The sequence below is a fragment of the Primulina eburnea genome, chromosome 2 (assembly GCF_022965805.1).
Source record: "Primulina eburnea isolate SZY01 chromosome 2, ASM2296580v1, whole genome shotgun sequence".
NCBI lineage: Eukaryota > Viridiplantae > Streptophyta > Magnoliopsida > Lamiales > Gesneriaceae > Primulina > Primulina eburnea.
The window spans coordinates 5,379,636-5,403,246 of NC_133102.1; the positions used below are offsets into that span (position 1 = coordinate 5,379,636).

At 33.6% G+C, this 23,611-nt stretch overlaps 2 protein-coding genes across 3 annotated transcripts; one reads left to right on the forward strand and one right to left on the reverse strand.

Moving 5' to 3' along the window:
- Positions 1-539: 539 nt before the first annotated feature.
- Positions 540-6,204, reverse strand: LOC140822707 (uncharacterized). 2 transcript variants are annotated; one of them, XM_073183556.1, is made up of 9 exons: positions 5,580-6,204; positions 4,978-5,023; positions 4,810-4,891; positions 4,668-4,713; positions 4,490-4,588; positions 3,317-3,385; positions 2,906-3,239; positions 2,480-2,628; positions 540-2,405 (listed from the first exon to the last, which is right to left on the reverse strand). In XM_073183556.1, exons 1-9 carry the CDS (start codon positions 6,018-6,020, stop codon positions 1,011-1,013), a joined length of 2,661 nt encoding a protein of 886 aa, XP_073039657.1. In that variant the 5' UTR covers positions 6,021-6,204; the 3' UTR covers positions 540-1,010. The 2 variants fall into 2 exon arrangements, with proteins under 2 accessions (XP_073039657.1, XP_073039658.1); XM_073183557.1 differs by lacking the exon at positions 5,580-6,204 and adding an exon at positions 5,146-5,530.
- A 7,384-nt stretch (positions 6,205-13,588) lies between these two features.
- On the forward strand, positions 13,589-21,780 carry LOC140822708 (uridine kinase-like protein 3). Its single transcript, XM_073183558.1, has 15 exons — positions 13,589-13,739; positions 14,597-14,761; positions 15,802-15,893; positions 16,870-16,939; positions 17,975-18,090; positions 18,174-18,270; positions 18,428-18,507; positions 19,000-19,194; positions 19,373-19,456; positions 19,536-19,596; positions 20,286-20,346; positions 20,531-20,624; positions 20,708-20,780; positions 21,084-21,166; positions 21,388-21,780. The coding sequence occupies exons 2-15, from the start codon at positions 14,611-14,613 to the stop codon at positions 21,535-21,537; spliced, it is 1,407 nt and encodes a 468-aa protein (XP_073039659.1). The 5' UTR covers positions 13,589-13,739; positions 14,597-14,610; the 3' UTR covers positions 21,538-21,780.
- Positions 21,781-23,611: the final 1,831 nt, after the last annotated feature.

The following is a 23,611-nucleotide window of genomic DNA, read 5'->3' on the forward strand; positions in this document are numbered from 1 at the left end:
ACGGAAGGATTTGTAATCAAATGATAAGTAATTACAATATAATGATAAATAATAGTGTGAAAAATTATAAGATGTATTTATTTTTTGTGATGACCGAAATACCCTTACCATCAATTTTATTTTATTTATTTTCCCCCTTTTTTCATTCAAAACTTACTTTTATAATTTGGATAGATTTCCAATTTATTTATCAAAAGCCCCAAAACACGAACCGAACATGTCATAAACACATGATTACTTAGCAATAACACTATTATCATGTGAACCAAACCAAACGAAATGGATGGATTATTTTCAGACATACATTGAATTAGTTTAATATATTTGACCAATTTAAATTAATGAACACATAAACAACTTACAATTCATATTGACATTATGAATTTGATCGTCACATTGACAAATATATCAAAGATCAACATCTCATTTAATGCACCAGATGTTAGCATAGATATTTTGTAAAATTTCTGTTGAAAACAAAATGTAAACAATAAGACTGTAAATCAACTTTGGAGAAATTCCACCATAGATGATCACAAGCTGCAGAAACAACATTCTCATCATAAAATCCCTTCACTCTCTAAGGAACATTGCTACTGCATAATGGGCAGAAATCCACTGCTTATCCTCCACTTAAAATTGCTGCTTACAACAAATATTTGCTACACTGCAAATACACGTTTTACATCTTCAACCTACTCTAGTGCAACACAATCAACAAGAAACTCCATTCTAGTCAAGAATCCACATAAAATGACAGATGCTCTTCATGTCACTTGGTGGTTAGTCTCCAAGTCCAGTGTCCAGATATACTTTCCCCAAATCGCATGGGGCTCCTACCCTGCGAGAGAATGGTATAGGAAACCTGTTACCAACTTACCATTTACTCAGGACCATGACTCTGGATTCCATTTCAAAAAATTTATCCAAGTTGGGAACCAAATTACTCAGAAAAATGTAAGCTGTGAAACAAATAAAACAGCCTTCTTTTGGAGTCAAATGTCAGATTCTCAGAGTTGCAAAGCCAAATCAGGCTGCTGAGGCTCAACCAGGCCACCTGAAGAGGGGTTTTTTCCGGGAGACCCTGGTGACTGAAAGCCAACGTTTAAATCAGGGGGGAGGGAATCCAACATCTGTTTTGAGTTAGGAGGAAAAGGTGGAAATGCCATCGGTTGGTTTTGAAAGTGCATATTGTTTCCAACTCTCATAGGTTGTGGGCAACCTTGAGATACAAAAACATTGAGTGGAGAATTGTTTCTATCTGGCCGATAGTGGATTACAGAAGCTGGGGACTCTTCGCGAAATCGTAATCCTTGAGAATGCATATCACGGGTAGAAATGTTGAGGAAATTTGCATGTTGGTTCTTGAAAAGATTCGTATTTTCACCAATAGGTCTAAATCCACAAGCTCCAACAGACCTCAGTGCATGAGAGACAGCTGTGATAGTGTTATTCAAATTATCTCTATTCGGATCTGGAGACAATACTCGATGAGCATCAGTGGAAGACTGATATACCCATTTTTGTTGGTTTTGAGCCTTCTCAGCAAGCATTCTCATCAGACATACAGGGTCACTAAGACCCTGTCCCTGTTCCTGGGGATAATACCCTACTTCTTTTGCCAAATTAGAGGATGAACATGCTACTGTATTGCTATTGATCCTATCACCAACAACTTTGCCATTAGACAATCCTACAACAGAAACTTCTTTAATATCAGGCTGCTTAACAGATCCAGAAGATGTAAAGTTGACATTTCTTGAAGTGAAGATTGACCTCGAGACTTCCACTTCCGAACCCTTTGAATTATGCCCTTGACCAATAAAATCAACTACATTTTTATTGAATATAGGCGGTCCATTCAATTCAACCTGTTTTAATCCCTGTTTCTCGGATTCAACAGCATTCTTGGATCCTGATTTTTCATCGTGGCGACTAAGATTAGCAGAACTACTAGGTTTACTACAAGGAGCTGAAAAGAAAGATACTTTCACTTCAGAAACATTCTCCCCATCTGGTTGTGCCTTCATTGGAAAAGTGACATGAGCAGAAGCTGGTCTGATTTTAGCAGGACCAACAGAATGTGGGTTCTTCTCTGAGACAGTCATAGTTCCCTGGATTTCCATGGAAGAAATTGTAAGAGAAGGTATCTTCTTTTCCACCTTCCTAGGATCATCAGGCAGTTTTTTCGAGAAAAATGGTGGTTCCATCACAGTGCGGTTTTCCAGCATTAATACAGGTGTTGAAAGTGGCTCATACTCTATCACCCAACCCCGTCCATAATTTACTTCTTGAGGCAGTGCTTGTTCAATTCTCTTGGAAGAAATTTTCCAGGCAACAGGTCCCAGAGCAGCAGCAAAACGAGCCAGGCTTCTAGCATAGTAATGCTCAGCGTAAGCCCCGACCTGAGGAAAACTGCAACCACTGAGAAAGATAATCCCAAATATGAAACAGCAAGATACATTCCAAAACTATGTACCGGAACCAGTTGCTTGCTTTCTCCCTCAAAAGTTGAGAATATAGATTCTGAGCTGGCCAAAGGATGAGTTAAAGAAATGTCATAAGTTGCACGACGGTTTTCCTCATGTGCTGACAATTTTCTACCAGGTTTACACAGTGAACTGTTTCCTGCAAAGAGAAGGCTGACAGGTTAAACGTACTAAATCCCCACTAAAAAATTCATTCTGCTTTTGGTGAAGCCGCAACAAACACATATGAAAGAAAAGAGTCTTTTTCCTCAAGAATTTAATATGAAAGAAAGGGTTTCCAACAGTACATTATTGAACCATAGAAAATCAGTTAGACACGCTATTTTAACCCCAAAAAAAATCAATTGGAAAACTGAAAGATATGTGAGTTTCGATTTAACCGGCCAAACTTTATCCTAACAGGAGGCAAGTCATACCTGGCAGAAGTGCTTCTCCCTTCTCAAAATTGTTGTCATTTAAGAATGAGTTTCTCTCGACAAGTCGATCAACACTGCAAGGTCTCGAAGATCCAACAGCTGAGAGTGCATTTGAGACATGGTGGATATCTACCACAGGCCCAAGACCGGCTCCATGTGAAAAATCAAAGCCGGCAGGGTCTTGCATGGTCTGGCTAACTGGGCTTTTTACTTGCCTATTTAGAATGGAGCTAGATGTTGTATTCTGCTCATGCTTTCTCTCCTTTTCTGAACTGCGACTATTCAAACTTAACTCATAAAATTTCCTTTTTGCCAGCTCGTGCATGCCACGTGCCTTTTCAAATGAATAAATAAATCAACAATTGCTCAAACAAATCAGAACGGCGAAGAAGGAAAATGTAGGCTTTTTACCTGCTTGTAGTATATGGTATCGGGTGCATTGTATTGCATTGCATTTGAGCATATGAGGCAAACATCACTCTGCACAACCACATGCAAGAAATTGCACGAGAAAAAAGGATATAATCAGTGGCTCTCCATGTCAACCAATTCACCATCAACAGGTTAAATATAAAAAATAGTATTTTCTAGTTCTTGCCAGTCATAATATTAGCTGACAGCATTCAAAATTACAGGTACAAAATTGCAGAAGAAGTGTTTTTAGTCAAATTGCACACTACAAAGAGAAGACAGTGAACATGTGCCAGCAGTAAAAAATTTATACTTCAAATTTCAACGTTGAAAATATATTAGCCAGCCACAACTGAATATCAGAAAGACTAAAATTGGAACCAGAACCGAGAGAGCTACAATTTTCTATGATGCTTCCTAGAATAACACGGTGAGACAAGTATTAAAAGAAATTGTACCAATTAAAGCAGTCAGAATACAGACTTTCTTTTCTAATATCAATAGTTCAGTGTCCAGCTAGGTGCTTCAGATATTAGATATTAAAGTGACTAACTCGTGTTGATCTTCAGATATGATGTTCGAAGAATTCAGTAAAACATGTGTTGTCTCCAAAGGCATTGGGTGATGACGTGATGTACAGAATGTACCACAGGCACAAGTTCAATACAATGACAAAGCTACTATAACATGTAAGTACCTTGAAATTATAAGCCACCTGTATTTTTCTGTACTTTTTTATCTGTACCAGGATATATAGTTACCATAAGCAGAAAAATGAAGATACTATTTGAAAATGTTGCCAATTTTTTAAGATAAAGCCTAAAACATTGCGAAGCTCGACCATGATTCCATAATAGATATCAGCATAACTATGCATGCAGACAAGATATCAAAACAAAAACATCTGAACGAAGATTCTGCAACAGTGGAAAAATTGAATACACAAACATGACAAAGTCAAGCATTAGTACGGGTAGAAGAAGTCAAACATTAGTAGGGGTAGAAGATACATTTTTCCAATGCAGCAAACCCCAAAAACTACTATGATATATAAGAAACTTAAACAAAGAATAAATATATTAAAAAAAAAAGGAACAAACAAATGTACTTCACCATACATCATATCTTGGACATAAAAAGGACCAAACCAACACTAAGAGAAACTAAACTCACCTCAATTTGTTCCAAAGTCGTATATAACCCATTACTCAGCTTGTTCCTCACAGTACCAAAGTCCATCGGATTCTTTATCACTCCATGATAATCGGGAAGCTATACAAAGCACCAACCAACCAGTTGAGAAATTTTAATCTTGACAGGCTTAATTTATTCCACACATTATCGCTATTACCTCTTCAGGATCAACAGGTTCTGCAAAGACACCATAAATATCTTTCCTGCTCGAGAAAGAAACAAAAGCACTTCAAAAAAATTATTTTTAAAAAGATCCATTCACATGCAATCTAATCAGTCAAATTATATATAACGTTTACCTTTGAATTATATTCAAAATCAACTCTAATGTCTTCTTATCAGGCAACGGTAGCCCTAATGGAGCAGCCCTTGTCTGTGGCCCTGAACCATAATAACCATTTAAATTCAACAAATATCCGACCTATATGGGAACTCATTAAAAAGCCATCACAAATAAAAAAACATGCCTGGAGCAAAGATTTTGGCTTTGAGTTCTGACTTTCTTTCTCGGACCTGTCAAAAAAAAAAACTCACTAAAACTTTCAAAAATTAAAAGAAACCCAAACCAAAAATAACGAGAGATTAAAATCGAAAACAAATTAATAAATGACTACTCCAATTACACAAACCCTCACTCCGTAATCTAGGAGAAACGAAAAGAGTCGGCGTTTATGTGGCATGCGTGTGTGCATGAGTGCACTACATCAAATTTGATGTGAGTGTTGCGTGACGCTGCAAGAAAGAAAGGTGTGTGAGAGAGAGAGAGAGATGGTCGCGTAATTAGATTCTGTGGGGATTAGTTTAACTTGACAGTTGACTCGACAGTTACACACACACATACATATATATATATACACGCAAAGAAAAACAACTACGCCCCTCCTCCACCGACAAACACGTAGCTACACATACACCCACACCTGAATCTACAGACCCTTTCCTCATAACAAGCTATTTATATAAGCCCATAAATATACTAAAGCACTTCCCAGTAGTTCAATAGATTAATATTCCTTTTACTTCATTACCATTTTCGCCAGTTTGCATTCAAGAATGAAGTGATGATCACCTCTATACGGTCGTCATTACGGTCATCCTCGTAGCTGGCGTCACCATTTTGATAATCAATGCCCTCGTTCATTTTCCGCTTCTTAGAAGGCAGTTCAACGTCGGAAGAGAACGACGACGACGACGGGCTCGCCGGGTGGTGCACGCGCCTCCCAGGGCGGCCCTGCTTAGGACCTGCTGACTCCTGTTGGCCGCCGCCGCCAGTGCCCTTGCTCTCCACCTTGAGCAATAGCTTGAGCTCCTTCTCTCTCTTCAGCTCGTCCTCGTCCTCCTCATCCTCGAATAGCCCTAATTCGTCGAAGTAATCGTCCAGCTCGAACATGTACTTCACACTCCGGCGGCGGTTGCTCCGCCTGGGCTCCCTCTCCGACGACGGCGTGCCACGTCCTCCGGAATCTACCTTAGCTGGCCTACCTTTCTTCTTCCTCACGATCTGACCCATCTCTTTCGGGATTTCTCTACACTGCACCAAGCCCTCACTTCCTCTCTCCTCCTTGGATGATATCTTGCTTGCTTCGGGTGCCTTTGAAAATTCTCCCTTCGGCTAACATCGTCCGTGCCTATGTCGATACCTGAGGCTTGGCTGTTCTTTTACGTCGGGGTCAGGTCCCGCTTATCATAAATTTTGTAAGGCTCGATTGTCAACCGTGGATCATGATGTTAAAAAAAGAAATTATATTTATATATATATATATAATATTATATATATAAATTTTGTAAGGCCAATAGTCATCACACAAAAAAAAATGACTAGAAACTATTTCTTAATATTAATATATTCGTCTACATCATTAAATATTTAAAAATAAATATAAAAAATATAATTAAATGTGAAGTTTTTTATTTCAATTTGAATTTGACGTCTCTTTGAAAATACGAAATACATTTAAGTGTATATATTGATTATATTATTTTATTTAGTTTCAATTATGATTTTACATTTTGTGTTACTTTTATATATTTAATATAATATTAAATAAAACATAATTTTTTTATATAATATTATGTTTTTCAATTTTTTAAAATAGTGTTTCGATATGTCTTAATTAGAATTTTAATACAAATATTTTTAACATGTTATCAAAAAAAATTTAAAATTTTTAATCAAATTTTATTCATTAAATGACAAAAATTTTGATTTCTTGAAAATTATTTATTTATTTAAAATTTTGATAAACAAAAGAATGTATGATTTTTAGACATATTTTTCTAAGTTTTTATTATTATTATTATTATTATTATTATTATTATTATTATTATTATTATTATTATTATTAACAACTTCTCCTAGGTTAAAATAAAAAAATCAATTTAATGGCAAAAGATTGAAAATAAGAAAATTATCATTTTCAACAGGAATAGTATATAAAAACAATAAAATATACTTTTATAATTTATCGTTTAAATATAATTTTCAGTTTAACATTAAATTTGTACCAAGCATTTTCCTATTTTATATATACACTCTTGTATATCCAAACATTAATGAGTTAAACTCTTATCTTTTATTACTCGATAAGTCTACCTTGTAGAAAATAAAATGATTCTAACCACTTGAATGGAGATATTAATAAATAAATTTATAAGGTTAAGCCAAAATCAAAGTTCTTGTTAGGAATACGAACAAAGCCTGACATTGGATTGGAAATACACACGGAAGACTATTAGTTTGTGAGTAAAAGGTATGTATCTTCACTATCTTTTATTGTACAATAAGTGATGTTAAAGTCATAGTCCAGATCGAGATATGTGAGTAAAATCATCGGATACATAAACGAATGATGTGAGAGCTCCCATTAAATCCGTGATGAGATCGAGGTTGACGGTGCTCCATTTATTTCACAAAAGACGTGTGCTCCGAATGCAATGGAGATGAGTGGAATCGGGATGGACATATACGATTGAGAGTTTGCTGGAACCTTGAGAAGAATGTTGGTCCTTCATTTGAAGAGATGATTGTTGTGAATGTAACCAAAATCCAATATTTGAAATACATAGGGAAAACTATGAGCTTATATATTGAACGATATCTTCATTAATATGAGATATTTTGATTAAAATCCAACAATAAATATATGAATACTTAGATGAAAAATATACAATATCATATAATTGTGGAGATATATGACTTCAACGGTATAATAGATCTATTATGGAGTTCCTGGAAATAATTAAACATTATAGTTTTGTTAAGAATATGATTAAATCTTGTGTACATATAACGTTTTAGTAATTCATGTTAATGATATATTGCTTGTCACGCTATTTCAATTGATTTCCTGTCTCCTCGAGTTTAGAATCCATAAGTGTAAGCTCATTTGTATGTTTTGAACTACAAAATTAATATATTTTTCATTAGTAATTGTCTCTTTGTTCTATATGATGAAGGCAAGGTGTATCTCCAAAGAAATGATTTGGCAGCCCATAAGCTAGTTCAATTAGCAAATCTGATTGATGTTTTTAATTCCTAATCATTATTACAATGCAATTTGAGTAGATTTAATTAATTACAACGTAAAACGAGTAAACAGTTTCTTTACAATGAGCCCAAAATGTGTCAACTATAATTATAATACTAAAAATAGTATATCATAAAGTCTCGTCTAAACATATCACATAATAAATAAGCTCACACATGACTGACATTAACTACATACAAACAACTCATATCCCCGGGATATACTCCGATATATAGATACATATATACACTGGAATAGATCACTCAACTTCAACTCATATGTGACTCGCTCGAAAAGTACCCTATCTGGTCTCTTGATAACCTGGATTATCTATCATTGTTCATACACAAGATAACAACATCCCCATTGGGGGTGAGCAAACGCTCTGTATGAAACAACCATAAATATACAACATGTATCTACACAATGATATATGATATGCAATGCATGCATGTCGTGAAGATATCAGGTCAAATGTTCATCCACCGAGCAAATATCGGAACCAATCGAATCGTTATAAAATCAATACTCGAGCTAACACACCGGCCTCAGTCAATATAAGAGAATATCCGTATGATAGCGCAGGCAAAGCGCTACCAAATCTTAAATCTCAACCAATCAATCATAGGTGTCACAAATGACTATGTTTTTAAGGGCCACATAATGACAAATATATCATCTTGCTCCAAACCCCAGAATCAAAATCCAATGGTATAAAGGTATCAAAGGATCACAGCTCAACGTGCATGTCATGTATCGATATATGTATAAAATAATGTGTGTTAACAAAATATTTATTTTATACACCGATCTACCAATCACGAACGTGGTTTATGTCACATCAACTCAACAAATATGTCATATAGACACATATTTTCAGTCAAATCAATCAAGCATATATCATATGACACATATACCTATCGTATGTTACTCGGTCGTAACATATCTTATTTTTATTTTGTCTGCTCAATATATTTCAGTTGAGTCAACCAATATTCTATGTTGTAATTCAATTTATATATTAATACTAACAATTCACCACTCATTTTTATTCGTTAATACTTAGTTTCAATAACTTTTAAGTTGAATCGTAATTTGTTTATTCATCCAAATTCAAAATAGAGCTTCACGGACATAACTAATAAATTATCTAATCCACTATTATTATTTATAAATAAAACAACAATTATTATTTTCCTCTTTTTTCTCTATTGTAGGAAATCACTTGATTAAAATCTTGACAATACATTACCTTAATCTCATTACAGGTGAGCTATCTTAATTAATTATTCAATTTTGTAACAATAAAACTGTTAAGAATTTATCCCAATTTCCAATCAACCAATTTAGTTAGTTAGTGAATGGATTCGATCAAAACACAATCAATGCAAATATATGCAAGAATTAGAATCTCAAATGCAATCTAGAACACGAAATTTATAGTGGTTCGGCAAAATGCCTACATCCACTTTGAACCAGGAGATATGGATTATATTCACGCTCAAGTAGAGTTACAGCAATGTCCAGAGTTTCACTTCTCGTCTATCTCTATTTCTTGGAGAGAAAGAACAACTTGCACAAGCAGAAAGAATAAAAGCTTCAAAGAATAATCACAGAGTTGCCTTATATATATATATCACAATTACCGAAATAATAACTGTGCTAACCAACTCTTAACTTCCTTTTATCCTTAAGCCACCTGACTCCATTGACTTCGTGAAAGACTTGAGCTGAGGATCTGATACATTAGATCTATCAACAAACCTCCACCTGAGCGATGTATCTATTCCAGTTACTCCCTCCTTGGTTCTATTGTTGCCACCTGCTGTCTAAGGCGGTCTACCAACTCTGAGCAACGCCAAGCAGTGTTGGAGTTTATTACCCGCCACCACTTTGGTTAACATATCCGCAAGGTTGTCTTCAGTAGCAATTTTCCGAACCACAACCTTTCCCTGAGTCACCACATCCCTTATGAAATGAAATCTCACATCGATGTGCTTGGTTCTCTCATGATGCACCGGGTTTTTGGCCAGTTGTATCGCTCCCTGACTGTCGCACCAAACTACAGCTTCAGTTGTCTCTTCCTCCAGCTCTTCAACCAAACCTTTGATCCATAGTGCTTCTTTAAACGCCTCAGTTGCCGCTATGTACTCTGACTCAGTGGTGGACAATGCCACAATCGGTTGAAGAGTTGATTTCCAACTGATTGTATTCCATACAACGTAAAACATATCCAGTTTGCGACCTCCTTTGATCTTTGTCTCCTGCAAAATCAGAGTCCACATATCCATATATCTTTTCTGATGTATTCCACGTGTTGCTGTAATTCAGGCCAACTTCACAAGCCCCTTTTAAGTATCTCATGACCCACTTAACAGCACGCAATGAAATTGTACATAAAACATACCGAACATTTCCTGTAGAATCAAATTTGTCACACTTTTCACAATAAAATTTATCACCCACCACAATCATCTTCTTGGGACATTTTTTACATGACAAATACCACCAACTTCCATGAGATTCAACAGATACAATTCTTGCATAAATCCAAAAACTCCCCACCTGGAAATGGAAAAAACAATTAAAGCAATTATCAATTGTCTAAATGAAATTTGTCTACGACAAAATTTAATGAAACTTTTATTAGTAAAAAGATTATAAAAAAATATACATCATTATTTTCTGAAACTTGTTCTATAGTCCTGAAAATGTCCTTTGCATTCGAAAGTTCTTCAATGACATCTGGGGCAGATTTCACTGAAATGGTGGTAATTGAATTTGTTGGGGTCTTGCAATCAGAATTCATCCTAAATTGAAAATTTAATAAAAATCAATAATGACAAAAGATAAATATTATTATAAACAAAAAGAAATAAATTTAAAATACCTGTTTCGATATTCAAGGAATTCAGCTGAGTCTCCATTTATAATCATTTTCGTGACAAAAAAAGTACTTTGAACTCGCACTTCACCTTTAAATCGTCTTGCACGACACATTTGAAGAATCACAACAACTGGTTCATCTCCCGTCGTGCCCAAATATGCCATGATTTCATCAACAAAGTTTCCCCACAAAGTACATGGTAATTTGTTGTTTCTAATAAACAATAAATATATGATTTGAAATGCCGAAAAATAGGATGTACATAAAATATGTAAATAAGATAAATTGTGGTTACTCTAAATCTTCAATGACCAAATCAAGGAGTTTCGTTGCACGTCCACTAATTTCTTTATTTTGAGGTGAGTCTCTTGCTATTATTTTTCCCATAACATCTAAAAATAAATAAAAAAAACATATAAGTATACAAAAAAATAATAAGAAAACTTGATAGATCAGTTAGTAAATAAATAAAAAAAACAGCTTACCAAAAAGTTCATTCTCATCAATGACATCTGCATTCTTCAAATCTCTAAATCTTTTGAATTCAAACATACTTGATGAAAAAGAGTCATCATAAATCTCGCAGATATTAGTTTTGTTCATAAACATGAGTTTGTATTTATGTGTTGTCGTCTTGTATTTCATACGATTGTCTGCAACAATTACGTTTTTGATTGCAAAAAGATGACCTTCTTTGAGAATCGATTTCATTTTCTGTATGAGGCTTTCTTTAATTGTTGCATGTATGCGCGAACCCTAAAAAAAATATAAAGAATCTATATAATATTTTTACATGTAAAGGAATTTCATATCAAATATAAGGAAATTTTGTTACCTCTTGATCTTGAAATATGCATTCAAAAGTAGGTCCACTGTTTTCATATGGAGGAAGATCGTAATAACGAATGAGTCGTAGTTTGAATGCCCACTGCCAGGTTGAAGGTTGGACTTGACGAACATAACTGAATAAAGGGGCCATTAGGGTATGAAAGATTTATTGGCTATAAAATAACTTTGTGTGATGGAACGTTTACTTACGTATTTATAGATTAAAAAATCATTAATTTTAACTGAAACGATTTAAAACAGAGAAAGATTTTGGGAACATGTGTCGAAATTCAGAATTTAATTGTAAATTTGGATTTGAATTTGGTTGTTAATTTCACTTTGTATTAGGTTTATAATTCCCAGAAGGGAATTGAATTTTTGTATTTGAAATTTGAAATGTAATTTATTTTTTTTTGTTAATCCGAGAAGATATTCAATTCTCAATTTGTATTATGTTATTATGTTTATAATCCCCAGAAAGGAATTAATTTTTTGTATTTGAAATTTCAAATTTAATTTAATTTTTGTTCTTTTTCCGAGAAGATATCCAATTTTCAAGATCATACATTCACGTACATTAATTTGAAGAATTAAATAATGAACCAAATAATTTAAACCATTTAAATCATTTCCATCATTTATAATAATAACATTACTCGATAGTTTCCTTTTTTAGAAAGTGAATTTAGGCGGGAAATTGCCAAAAATAGCAGACAACTCTGCTTTTATATATATATAGATTGTAAAAGATTTGAGTTGCACCATTACCACTATCTATAGCTTTTGATAAAACGGCAAGCGTCCCATCCTACAATTGGTATTAGAGCCAAGATCACGGATTCGATTCTATTGAGTGCAATTATTAGGAGAGAGATTGTTGAGTGCAATAATTGTCCCTGTTTGGTAGAGCGATCGAACCGTAGTGCTTGATCTGCTGTACATTTAAAAGATTTGAGTTGCACCATTACCACTACCTATAACTTTTGGTAAAACGATAATTGCTCGGTGCTACACACTTCATACATTTTAATCAACAATCATTCTAATTCATAATACTTACTATTTCATCTTCCATATTCTTTATAAAATCCAGTATTTTTATATTCCCTTTTTTCCTTCAATGCTTTTTTATCATTCAATTGTTTTAATTTTGTGTCCTTTTTGCGTTCCCAATGAATTTATGCATATTTTCGAATGTAAAATTTATATTTTCTATTAAATTTTGTTTTTGATTGCAGATTCTGTAAGCGTCGTTCTTCATATTTTTTATTTTTTTTATCAACAAACAGATGCTTATGGCCGTGTGTAGCTTGTGTTCGAACCTTATAACACATTATTTCTTGCTGTCGATTAATTGATGTCATTTTTTTAAATTTTGTTAGTTTAATATATTGTTGCATACACTGAACTAAGATATTGACTCTGCTCCTATCACTATGTTAGAAATAATGGAAATTTTAACATGGTCACTCTTAATTTTGTAGTAATGTATTTTGAACAAATATTTTTTTGTTACATTATATTAGGACTATTCTTTAAAATTAATCATTACAAAGTGTGGGTAAATATTAGATACTAAAATTTAGTTTTTAATAACATTATTCAAAAAATTCAATTTCGCTCCCCGAATTTTAAAAAAATCATTTCTCCGTCCCTGCATAAGCGTGTATTAAAAATTTCCACATAAATAGCTAGAGAACTGCTTTGAAGAGGAAATATATCTCGTATAACTTCTTTCAAATTAGAGAGTTTGATTTTCATGTGTGGGCGAATATGTATTTTGGAAAATACAAAGCCCTATTCTGCAATTTTAATATAAAAAATAGTCCCTATAAATTCGTTGCATCAGCATTGCGTTGTCCCATGTTATAACCTAGGTGTGCTCAACTGATTCCTCTCTGCACTGTTCGAAAATCCCAAAATCGAGGCGAAGAAGCTAAAAGGCCACAATAATTGATTGTAGAATCATAAATTATTTATTTACCTGGTATTTAATGTCTTATTGATACCAAATTTGCTACATTGAATTAATTTTTTTGTATATGAAGTCTAAGATCACGTTTCTTATCATGAATCTGATTATTATTCGCGAAAAAATATGTTTGTGTTGTGGTGTTTTTCAATCTTAATCGGATGATTTCTTTTGTTTTATTTTGATGGGTATTTTGAGTATTTTATTTGACGGTCGTAGAACTGCCAATGTAGCAATGGCGAAACTTGGATTTGTTGATGTTGTGATTTGGTTCTCTACTTCTAGTTCTAGTGGATCGTTTCTCTGTTACTGATTTGGTATATCGGATCTTTCTTCCTCTATATTTTCCCTCCTTTATGGATACCTGGGGAAGCTTTTTATAGTTATGTTGAGTGTTCAGTGGAAGGATGCTTCCAAATTTTTTGTTTGTATGAAAATACTTCTTCTTTTTTCCCCTTTTGTGGCTTCTTTGGCTGGGTTTACATTTTTTTATTGTGTTGGATCTGGTGCCGTTTCTTGATCTTATTATCCGTGGTTGGTAAAATATCTGCACCGTAGGAAATTTAGATTTTTGTATGGAGAAAAAAAACTAAGAATTGATGTGACAGTGAATCTTATCTTTTTGCTTGCGTAATAACATCTCTTATCTTGGAATATATCCCTTTTTGCAAAACCAAGAGATGCACGTTTGGCTTTGCTTTCTCTTATGAATGATGCACCAAGTTACCTCTTGAATCAAAGAAGATTTTTTCCGTAATCATGCTAATCCTATGATTTTTCAAGGCTCCATTTCCATAAATCTTCAGGTCAATGCTTTTTTTTTTTTTTTTTTTGCATTTCATATTCTTACTTGTGAGAGTTTGATAGTGCAGGGAAAGCTTGATAAATGGGTTCAAAGGCAATTGAAGATCTAATAGAAGCTTCATCCGGGGTCCACTTTTCTGGATTTCATTTAGAAAATGCAGATGCAAGTTCTTCAATTGTCGATCCACCCGTTACATCTTCTACTGAAGACGTCAAGCAACCATTTGTAATAGGTGTGTAAAATACATTCTATTTTCATGAATAATTAAAGGATTTTGTGGTTATCTTGGATTTGTAATCCGATGCAGGAGGGAAGACCAATACGGGTCTTGTCTTTCTAAGCTTTTGTTGTGTTAGTAAGATCCAAATAAATCACTTTAAGAAGATTTGGACAAGCACTAAGTGATACTTGGCCTCTTGATTTAGAAAAAAATTGATATCATCACCAAATATGCTAATTCAAAGGTTGCAAATTTCCATTTTGCATCCTGATTGCAGCAATGAAAATCACAAGTGTCAAGATTTTTCCACAGCATCGAATATCAATGCATGCCAAATATATTAGCTTTAAAAGGATTGATAGACAGCATGTGAAAACTTTGTAAAGTATCTTTTGCTCTGTCGGCTTCGCCATTACACACTACACTGGCCACAAAATTTGTGATACTTGGAATTGTATGAATTGAAGCCTTTTTTGGTTTGTGGTGAATTTGTTACATTGTTTGCAATACCACACATTATGACCGATTCAGCTAATGGTGGTCAGTGGGTCGATCAAGGCAGGTGTTCTACTTGTTTGCTATGTATAAATTGTCTACAGAATGTCAGAAATTTGCAATTTGCAAGCAGCAACTAAGTGGTATAATGAGGGTAGGAATAGTAGATGAATTGCAGGAACTAAATTGAAGAAGGGATCTCTATTGACGTAAAACATCCCCTGCCATGAATTGAATACGAAGTGTCTCAAATTTGTGTTTTTGATAAAACCCTGCATGTGGTGGATGGTTTGTTTTTTTTATGTGGTTAAGTACTGATATTGCTGATCTTAAAATTACATTTTAAACAGCTTATGCTTGTTTTGATTTCTTTTTTAAAGAAAACTGCCACATAACAGACGCTGACATCAGTTTCATCAGTTTCTGGTGAAATTGAAGTAGTTTCATATCTGTACCCCCAGTTTAAGTCCGCTGTAATATTTTTTCCTATGATCTCCTATATCTTTTCTTTTTTCCAAAGGCATCTTGTTGGTAATCTTGAATGTTTTGCTTCTCAGGAGTTGCTGGAGGTGCAGCATCTGGGAAGACTACTGTTTGTGATATGATTATTGAGCAGCTTCATGATCAGCGAGTCGTACTTGTCAACCAGGTATTACACTGTATTTGCATCTTCATGAGATTACAATATTCAGTTTCCTTTCTTTCCCTTTTAAAGTTTGCTGCAGTTTGAACCTACATTTGTGGTTCGTGCTTTATTTTCATTGACAACCTGCACAACAATTGGTTTCCTGGTTTCTTTTACAGAATCAAAGAGGTTAAGGCTAATTCTATAACCCACTAGTGTTTCTTATGCTTTTAACTTCTACTTTTCCTAATTTATTAAGTGAGATGTGTGATGACTTCGTAACTGTTGATGTATGGAAGAAAAATTATTACTGCTTTTGTTTTTAAGGATTCTAATTATTTTGTCAATATCTCCCGCATTCTAGTCTGAATTCGAAATGCCGTTGCATTCAATTTTTTCTCTAGCTTAAGTGGTGCACGCGCAATATATATATATATATATATATATATATATATATATATAGTATGTATGTATGTATGTATGTATATATATATGGATGTAATTTATTTGTTTTACCAGTATAGCATGCATTCTTTGTTGGGATTTCTTCTTATATAGACCCTTAGATGGTTTTAGATGTCTTGTTAATTGGTTTATGTTGCTTATTTATTCATCTGGATTTTTTCCTAGTATTCTATGATTAATTTAGGTGTTTTTATTTATTTCAGTGTTACATCTCTCCAGTTTGTTCAAGAGTTTGTGAAAAGAGTTCTGTTATATTCTTCCCAAATGTTTTTGGAAAATTAGTGACTTTTTGTTGGAATGCATTCTCGTTCATTTTTCCGCTATTGAATGCTGATAATGCTTCAGCTTGATTTGTTCAGATTGCTGCTTATGTTCTGGAATATCAGTCGTATCATGACGTGTGTGCAAATCTATTGAGAGTGTGCAATTAGTTTAACTTGTATAGTTGTATTTAAGTAATTTTTAACATTTTTGCTAATTTATTGTGAACTAGACAACTAGTTACATGGCTCACACACTAATGATAATATTGCAGGATTCTTTTTATCACAATTTGACACCTGATGAACTTCAAAGAGTTCATGAATACAACTTTGACCATCCTGGTTAGTTCTGTTTTAACTCGGAAGATTTGCATCCTTGAACCTTGACTTTCTTTGTTTCTTGGGTGACTTCTGCTTATTCCAAATAAGTATTATTTCTCATTTGGATTTTGGAAAGTCCATATGTGTTTTGAATATATCTAGATAGATGTAGCCAGAAATTCTTTGTAAATTATTTGCTGACAAAATGCATAGGACAATCAGATATAAGAGTGAAAAATCACCATAACTCTGTAGGAATGACAACTAACCCGAGATTTCAATCTTGCAATTCTCAGTTAATCAGATATGCCACCAAGTCAATTTCTAGTGCTATTGCACAAAGTTACAATGAAGTCTCTTTATGGCACACACGTGCAATTTGAAATTCTCTACTACGACCCATAATAACAAATACTTATGATGCATTTGAAAATCATATATTTCAAATGCATTATAATTGTAAGTATAAGTTTAATCAAGAGGATTTCAAATTCATCTCATTTTAGTTTAAGAGTAATTATAAAAAAATTCAAATTCATCCAACATTGGTAGTATTTGAAATCCACATTCAATTCATTCCTTAAATCAAATATCTTCTTTTAATCATCATCCAAACGCAATAAAAGCATTCTAATAAGGATCTTTTGGTGACTCATTTTGCAGTATTGGGCTATCAGCAAACTTATTCCTAAATTTATTTCGATGGCAATCTGAGTTAAATCATCAATACATGATGTATAATAAGATTATTAAAATGGTAGTAAGAATATATCACAATTAACTATTAAAATGATAATTTCATAAAATAAAATTTAAATGAAAGATAGCCAACAATTGGCTTATTCGGCATTTATGTTAAGTCTTCCTGCTATGTTTCAGCATGTGCCCTTAAAATCCTCTGGTTGAGACTTGTGCTTGGTTATATGAATAAACAACCAAGTGTATAATTTATTGTTTTTTAAACGTGAATGTTTTCCTTATGGATTGTCATTTACAATTTTGGGTTTGGTTAATCACAGGAATTTTGAGCTTCCTCTGATAGATTTATTTTGACAGATGCATTCAGCACAGAGCAATTATTGTGTGTAATGGAGAAATTAAAAATTGGTCAACCGGTGGATATTCCAAAATATGATTTCAAGAGTTATAAAAACGTCTTTCCTTCCCGGAGAGTAATTTTCTTGCACATTTTATTCAAGTTATCATTGTTTTTCGTTATATCTTTAAATCATACCCCTTTATTAATGTTTGACAGGTTAACCCCTCTGATGTCATTATTTTAGAAGGTATACTTATCTTTCACGATCCTCGTGTGCGGGATATGATGAATATGAAGATTTTTGTTGACACAGGTTCTCTTTCTACCTTTTCCATTTGTTTTTGCATGGTTATAAATGCCTTTAGCATGTCAACGATATTTTCTTATTTTTCATAACAAAGAGCTGTCATTGGGCTATCATCTTACAGCACTTGTATGGTAATTTTCACAATATCAAAGTCTCAGTGCAGATGCTGATGTGCGCCTTGCTAGAAGAATAAGGCGTGACACAGTAGAAAAGGGTAGAGACATTGGTATGGTACTTGATCAGGTAGAAACATACATCTTCCTTGTTTGTAAATAATTAACCAATTATTTTACTCTTACTTTGTATGTTCATTTTTAAGAGAAACGATTTAACTTTCATATATGGACTCACTGTTGTTTTGAAAAAGTTGCGTTAAATTTTTGTGTGGTTTTACATTTTTCTCTGACTTATTTTTGTTTACTTGAGAGTACGTTTTAAACTTCTATTAATATAATAATATATGGTTAACATCTATTAGCAATCTTATGTTTGAGATGCAGTCATTTTCCAAGTGTACTTTACTCCACTGGCTAAATTATCCCTATGTCTTTGTAGTTTGTATATCTATAATTTTTTTTTGATTTAAATTTCCTTTGTATGACATAGTCATGACTCATGAACTCATTTAATTTTCAATCTTCAAAATTTTTTGAGTTCCCCATTCTCAATTTCATTTACAGTTTTTTTTTTGGAGTGATAAATACATTGCTAATATCTGGTGTCACCTGTCTGCAGTATTCGAAATTTGTGAAGCCTGCTTTTGATGATTTTATACTTCCGACGAAGAAGTATGCAGACATCATTATTCCGCGAGGTGGAGACAATCATGTTGCTATTGATTTGATTGTCCAACATATTCGGACTAAACTTGGCCAACACGATCTTTGTAAAATATATCCTAATTTATATGTAATTCAATCAACGTTTCAGGTACAGTGGCATTCTTACTAATTTAATTTATCAGCTTACTACCTTTTGATATTTATCAATTATCTAGTCGATCATCCTTCGGTTCTACGAAATGAATACAATTTCTATACATAGTTGTGCTGTCACTTATTAATCTTTTTATTCACTATTGAGCATCTGAGATCCTTGTCTAATATAGATACGTGGCATGCACACACTGATACGTGATGCTGAAGCAACAAAACACGATTTTGTATTTTATTCTGACCGGCTGATTCGCTTGGTAGGCTTGTCTGTCTTGAGTTATTTGCTAATTTTGTTTTTAAATGTGGACTTACCTTTCTTCCACATATGTCATTTAGGTTGTTGAACATGGTCTTGGGCATCTGCCGTTCACAGAAAAGCCTGTAATTACTCCAACTGGTAAGCCAGCCCCCATCATGTATGATCAGTCAATCATCTTTCCTTGAAAATTCAAAATGAACGTACTCTTTGAAGGCACTGCCAGTCTGTTACTGAGTGTTCCTTGTAAAACTCAAACATAGATGTTGGTTGTTGATGAAAAAGCTTATTTTTCAATGCAAAATACCAAAAAATGATAAAAAAAATTGAAAAGATCCACGGAAGTATAATAATTTATACTAGGGAAGTTATGAAAATTTATGAGGTTAACTCATCTGAAACCTTTGAAATTTTATGAGGCTGTAAATTCTCTCAGTTTCTGCATTCATTGCTTCTATTATGTTCTCTTTTCCTGCTTCAACTTGTGCTCTGCTCTTCTGTTTTTTTGCTAATTTTTCTTTTTTGTTTGCTGGGTACCATATATAGTATCCTTTCAACTAGCATAAAATCACAATTCATAGAATTGAAATTCCTGATGTATTGTCTTGTACCTACATTTCCATCAATCACGTGGCTTATGAATTCTGATCACATCTCAACGACCCTTAAAGCTGACTTGCAAAGTGCTGTGCTGCTGTTGTACTGTGCATCTTTTTTGAAATGTCTGTTGGTTGCATTTGCTATCCATGTCATTTTTGTGTAATTTCTCAATAGTTCTGTATTCTGAACAATGCTACACAATATTTACATGAAGGGCTTTGCTTATGCAGGATCCATGTACACTGGAGTAGACTTTTGTAAGAGATTATGTGGTGTCTCTGTAATCAGAAGGTAGAATGACGATCCTTCTACTTTTTTAATTTTTTTTCCTGAGGATTTCTGGTATTGCCTACATTTTTTTTCCTTCCTCTTCAGTTCAGGTCTCTTTATATTGCCTACTTGATGGTTAATGGATTCCGTTCACGCCTCAAGTATTTATGGTTTTCGCTTTTGAAATAAGTTCAAACTTTTGCAGTGGGGAGAGCATGGAAAATGCTTTGCGAGCATGCTGCAAAGGGATCAAGATCGGCAAAATTCTGATTCATAGGGAAGGCGACAATGGTCAAGAAGTTAGTTTTTGCTTGAAGCCTGTGTTTTTGGTTAGATTGAATTTACTCTCTTTTTCATTCAAATGCTTGGCATTTTTGTGCAGCTGATCTATGAAAAACTACCAACAGATATTTCAGATAGACAAGTTTTGTTATTGGATCCTATATTAGGCACAGGTTAGCCCATTTGTGTTGTAAAATTCATGTAGTGTGCTCTTATATATGCTATCGTTTTGCATTTATCTCTAAGATCTATTTATTATCAGAAAAAACCTTACGGTTTTTGATGGTGCTCCTTACTCAAAATGGAAAATGTTAGCTCACATGCACAATTTTTCTACATATATGTTCTCTCGAAATGGCCTAAATATCCCACTTACGATATTCCCACATCCTCCAGTACTCGTTTTTCACTGTTTTTTTGTGTGATACGGTTTATGTTTATTCTCTTTATCATTGTGAATCATCATACATTTGCAGGAAACTCTGCTATTCAAGCTATTACTCTGCTTATTAAGAAGGGTGTACCGGAGTCCAACATCATATTCCTTAATCTTATATCCGTAAGTTCGGTGTCTCAAGTCAGTTTGAGCTTTCCCTCTCTCCCTTGTTTTTTCCCATTCCCTTTTCCTTTTTTTGCTCAGAAAAATTGTGTTTTTTTAATCCTGAGCTTGTAGAGCTATTTACTTGTTGGTTCATGCAAAGTACTGTTGTTAGACATGTCCGAGTCTTTAACCGATAAAGTCTCGACGAATTATCTTTCCAAATTATTTTGTATATGCAGGCACCTAAAGGAGTACACGAAGTCTGCAAACGCTTTCCTCGACTAAAGATAGTGACGTCCGAGATTGAACTCGGTTTGAATGAAGATTTCCGTGTTGTCCCTGGTATGGGTGAGTTTGGTGACCGGTATTTTGGCACTGACGATGAGTGAAACGACAGATTAATCGACTTGAATGAGATTGCAACAACATATTTCCTCCCGGCCAAAAATCTAATAAAACGATTCTCTTTTTAAAAAATTAATTTTTGACTCACATAATATGTTTCACCCATTTCGGCATCATTCGGTGATGGGATCCTCATTTTTCATATTATTTTTCCTCATTTTGTATTCTATTGTACGTTATCTAATTGATTCTCACAAATATATATTGCATGAGATTGTTGCCATCGACTCTCTAGTAATATCATTACTCTTTTAGTGCACAAAAACATGTCACCTTGGAAAAATATGTTAAATATAAATGTAAGTTTCAAACTATGCTACAATTTAGTGATAACACACTTGGATTGAAATGGGTCGACGTGATTTTCATAAAAATGTGAGATCTTTATCATTTAATAATGTTGGGATACGGGAAAATAACATGAAATGGAGAGTATAGACTTGTAATTCTCCATTTCATTCATTTTTGACAAAAATTTGTGTGAGATGATTTCACATGTTGTATTTTGTGAGACATATATTTTATTTGAGTCATTCATGAAAAAATATTACTTTTTATGTTAAGAGTATTACTTTTTATCGTGAATATCGGTAAGATTGGTTCGTCTTACAGATAAAGATTCGTGATATCGTTTCACAAAAGATCTATTTTTCATTCTTTATGGAAAAGAAGTCTAACAACTTCCAAAAGTTGATCGCACTAAAAATAAAATGAAAGTAAAAAAATTACGAGTTAATCACAACACAACTATCATATCATGATAGAACAAAACTTTTCTACGTGAAAATGGTGATAATTACCAATTATTAATATTTACCGGTAGTACAAGTAATAATGGTAATAAATGTTTTTACTACATATAATACAAAGAGTCAAAAACACCATATATTAACTAGGGTAAATTGTGTATGAGTACCTTTTGAAATAGAACTTTGGTTCTAGTACCTGGAAAGAGAAGAATTTTAAATATATACCAAAAATACCCTTTATCTCCTATTTGAGTTAATTGATCCTCGCGCTCCCGCAAATGGTATCAGAGCATGGTTAATTTATTTCAAACACGAAAATTTTATTATTAATAGTAACTAAATGTATGAGAAAGAGAATTTCGAAAAAATTATGAATCCGAACTTTAGTTCGAGAAGAATAATTTACAAGAACTATTCCAATATTTTGGAATATACACAAGTTCATCTAACTATTGTTAGATATCAGAAACAGGAGAACAAAGGTATGTTATAATGGTAACTATCAAGATATGGTACAAATCTGATGGAAACATCAGACATATGACAATATATGTCATGTATCAAGAAATGAAAGGATCCCGGTATCCCCGAAATCATTTCAATCTCTATTCCAGAAACATTAGTTTCCGAATAGATCTATTCAGATGTTCTATAAAGCATCTGAAACAACTCATTGAATCAGGAAATTTATCTCCTGATGAAAGACATCAGTGTTTGCAAAACCTTGCATACACAAAAGGTAGACTCTTACAGGCTGAAAAAACCAGATCTTCAATGATCTGTTAAAAATGCCAGGGACTACCATCCAGTTCGAAATTGAACTTATTTCTCTGGAAATAATTCAATTAGAACAAGAACTACAGCGAAGTACATGCTTCACTGAACTCAGAACGAAAGGTATGCGTTTACAAGGTTTAAAGAACCGTAAAAACATACTTCAAAATCTACTCAGAAGAAATTCTTCAGAGAACAATGATTCAGAATAATAAATTTCTGGAGATAGTACCAGACTCCTCTAAGCTCTCTCTGGATCTTAGAGAAATACAGAAAACGGTACAAAATTATGGCAATGTGCTATATTATGTACCTCAAAGGGTTGAAAAGGTCCTAGAGAAACAAGAAGAAATTCTTGAAATCTTAAAGGATATTCAAACAAGAATACAGAAACTAGAACAACAACCAAGTTCTAGTAGAAGAACTTCAGGAGGATGGCTACAACCGTCCTTTGGTACCGAACCTTTGTTACATCAACAAGGGAAGACCAGAGTGGTGTCAAAACCCTTAACTGAAGAAGAAAAGATGATCAATC

Coding starts and splice junctions, on each gene's coding strand:
- LOC140822707 (XM_073183556.1), bottom strand. CDS start 6,020: ATGGGTCAGATCGTGAGGAAGAAGAAAGGTAGGCCAGCTAAGGTAGAT. Junction 3,240..3,316: donor ATACCATATACTACAAGCAG/GTAAAAAGCCTA, acceptor TCATTTGAAAAG/GCACGTGGCATGCACGAGCT. Junction 2,406..2,479: donor AAAGCAAGCAACTGGTTCCG/GTACATAGTTTT, acceptor AGTTTTCCTCAG/GTCGGGGCTTACGCTGAGCA.
- LOC140822708 (XM_073183558.1), top strand. CDS start 14,611: ATGGGTTCAAAGGCAATTGAAGATCTAATAGAAGCTTCATCCGGGGTC. Junction 20,625..20,707: donor AAGGCGACAATGGTCAAGAA/GTTAGTTTTTGC, acceptor ATTTTTGTGCAG/CTGATCTATGAAAAACTACC. Junction 21,167..21,387: donor TATTCCTTAATCTTATATCC/GTAAGTTCGGTG, acceptor TTGTATATGCAG/GCACCTAAAGGAGTACACGA.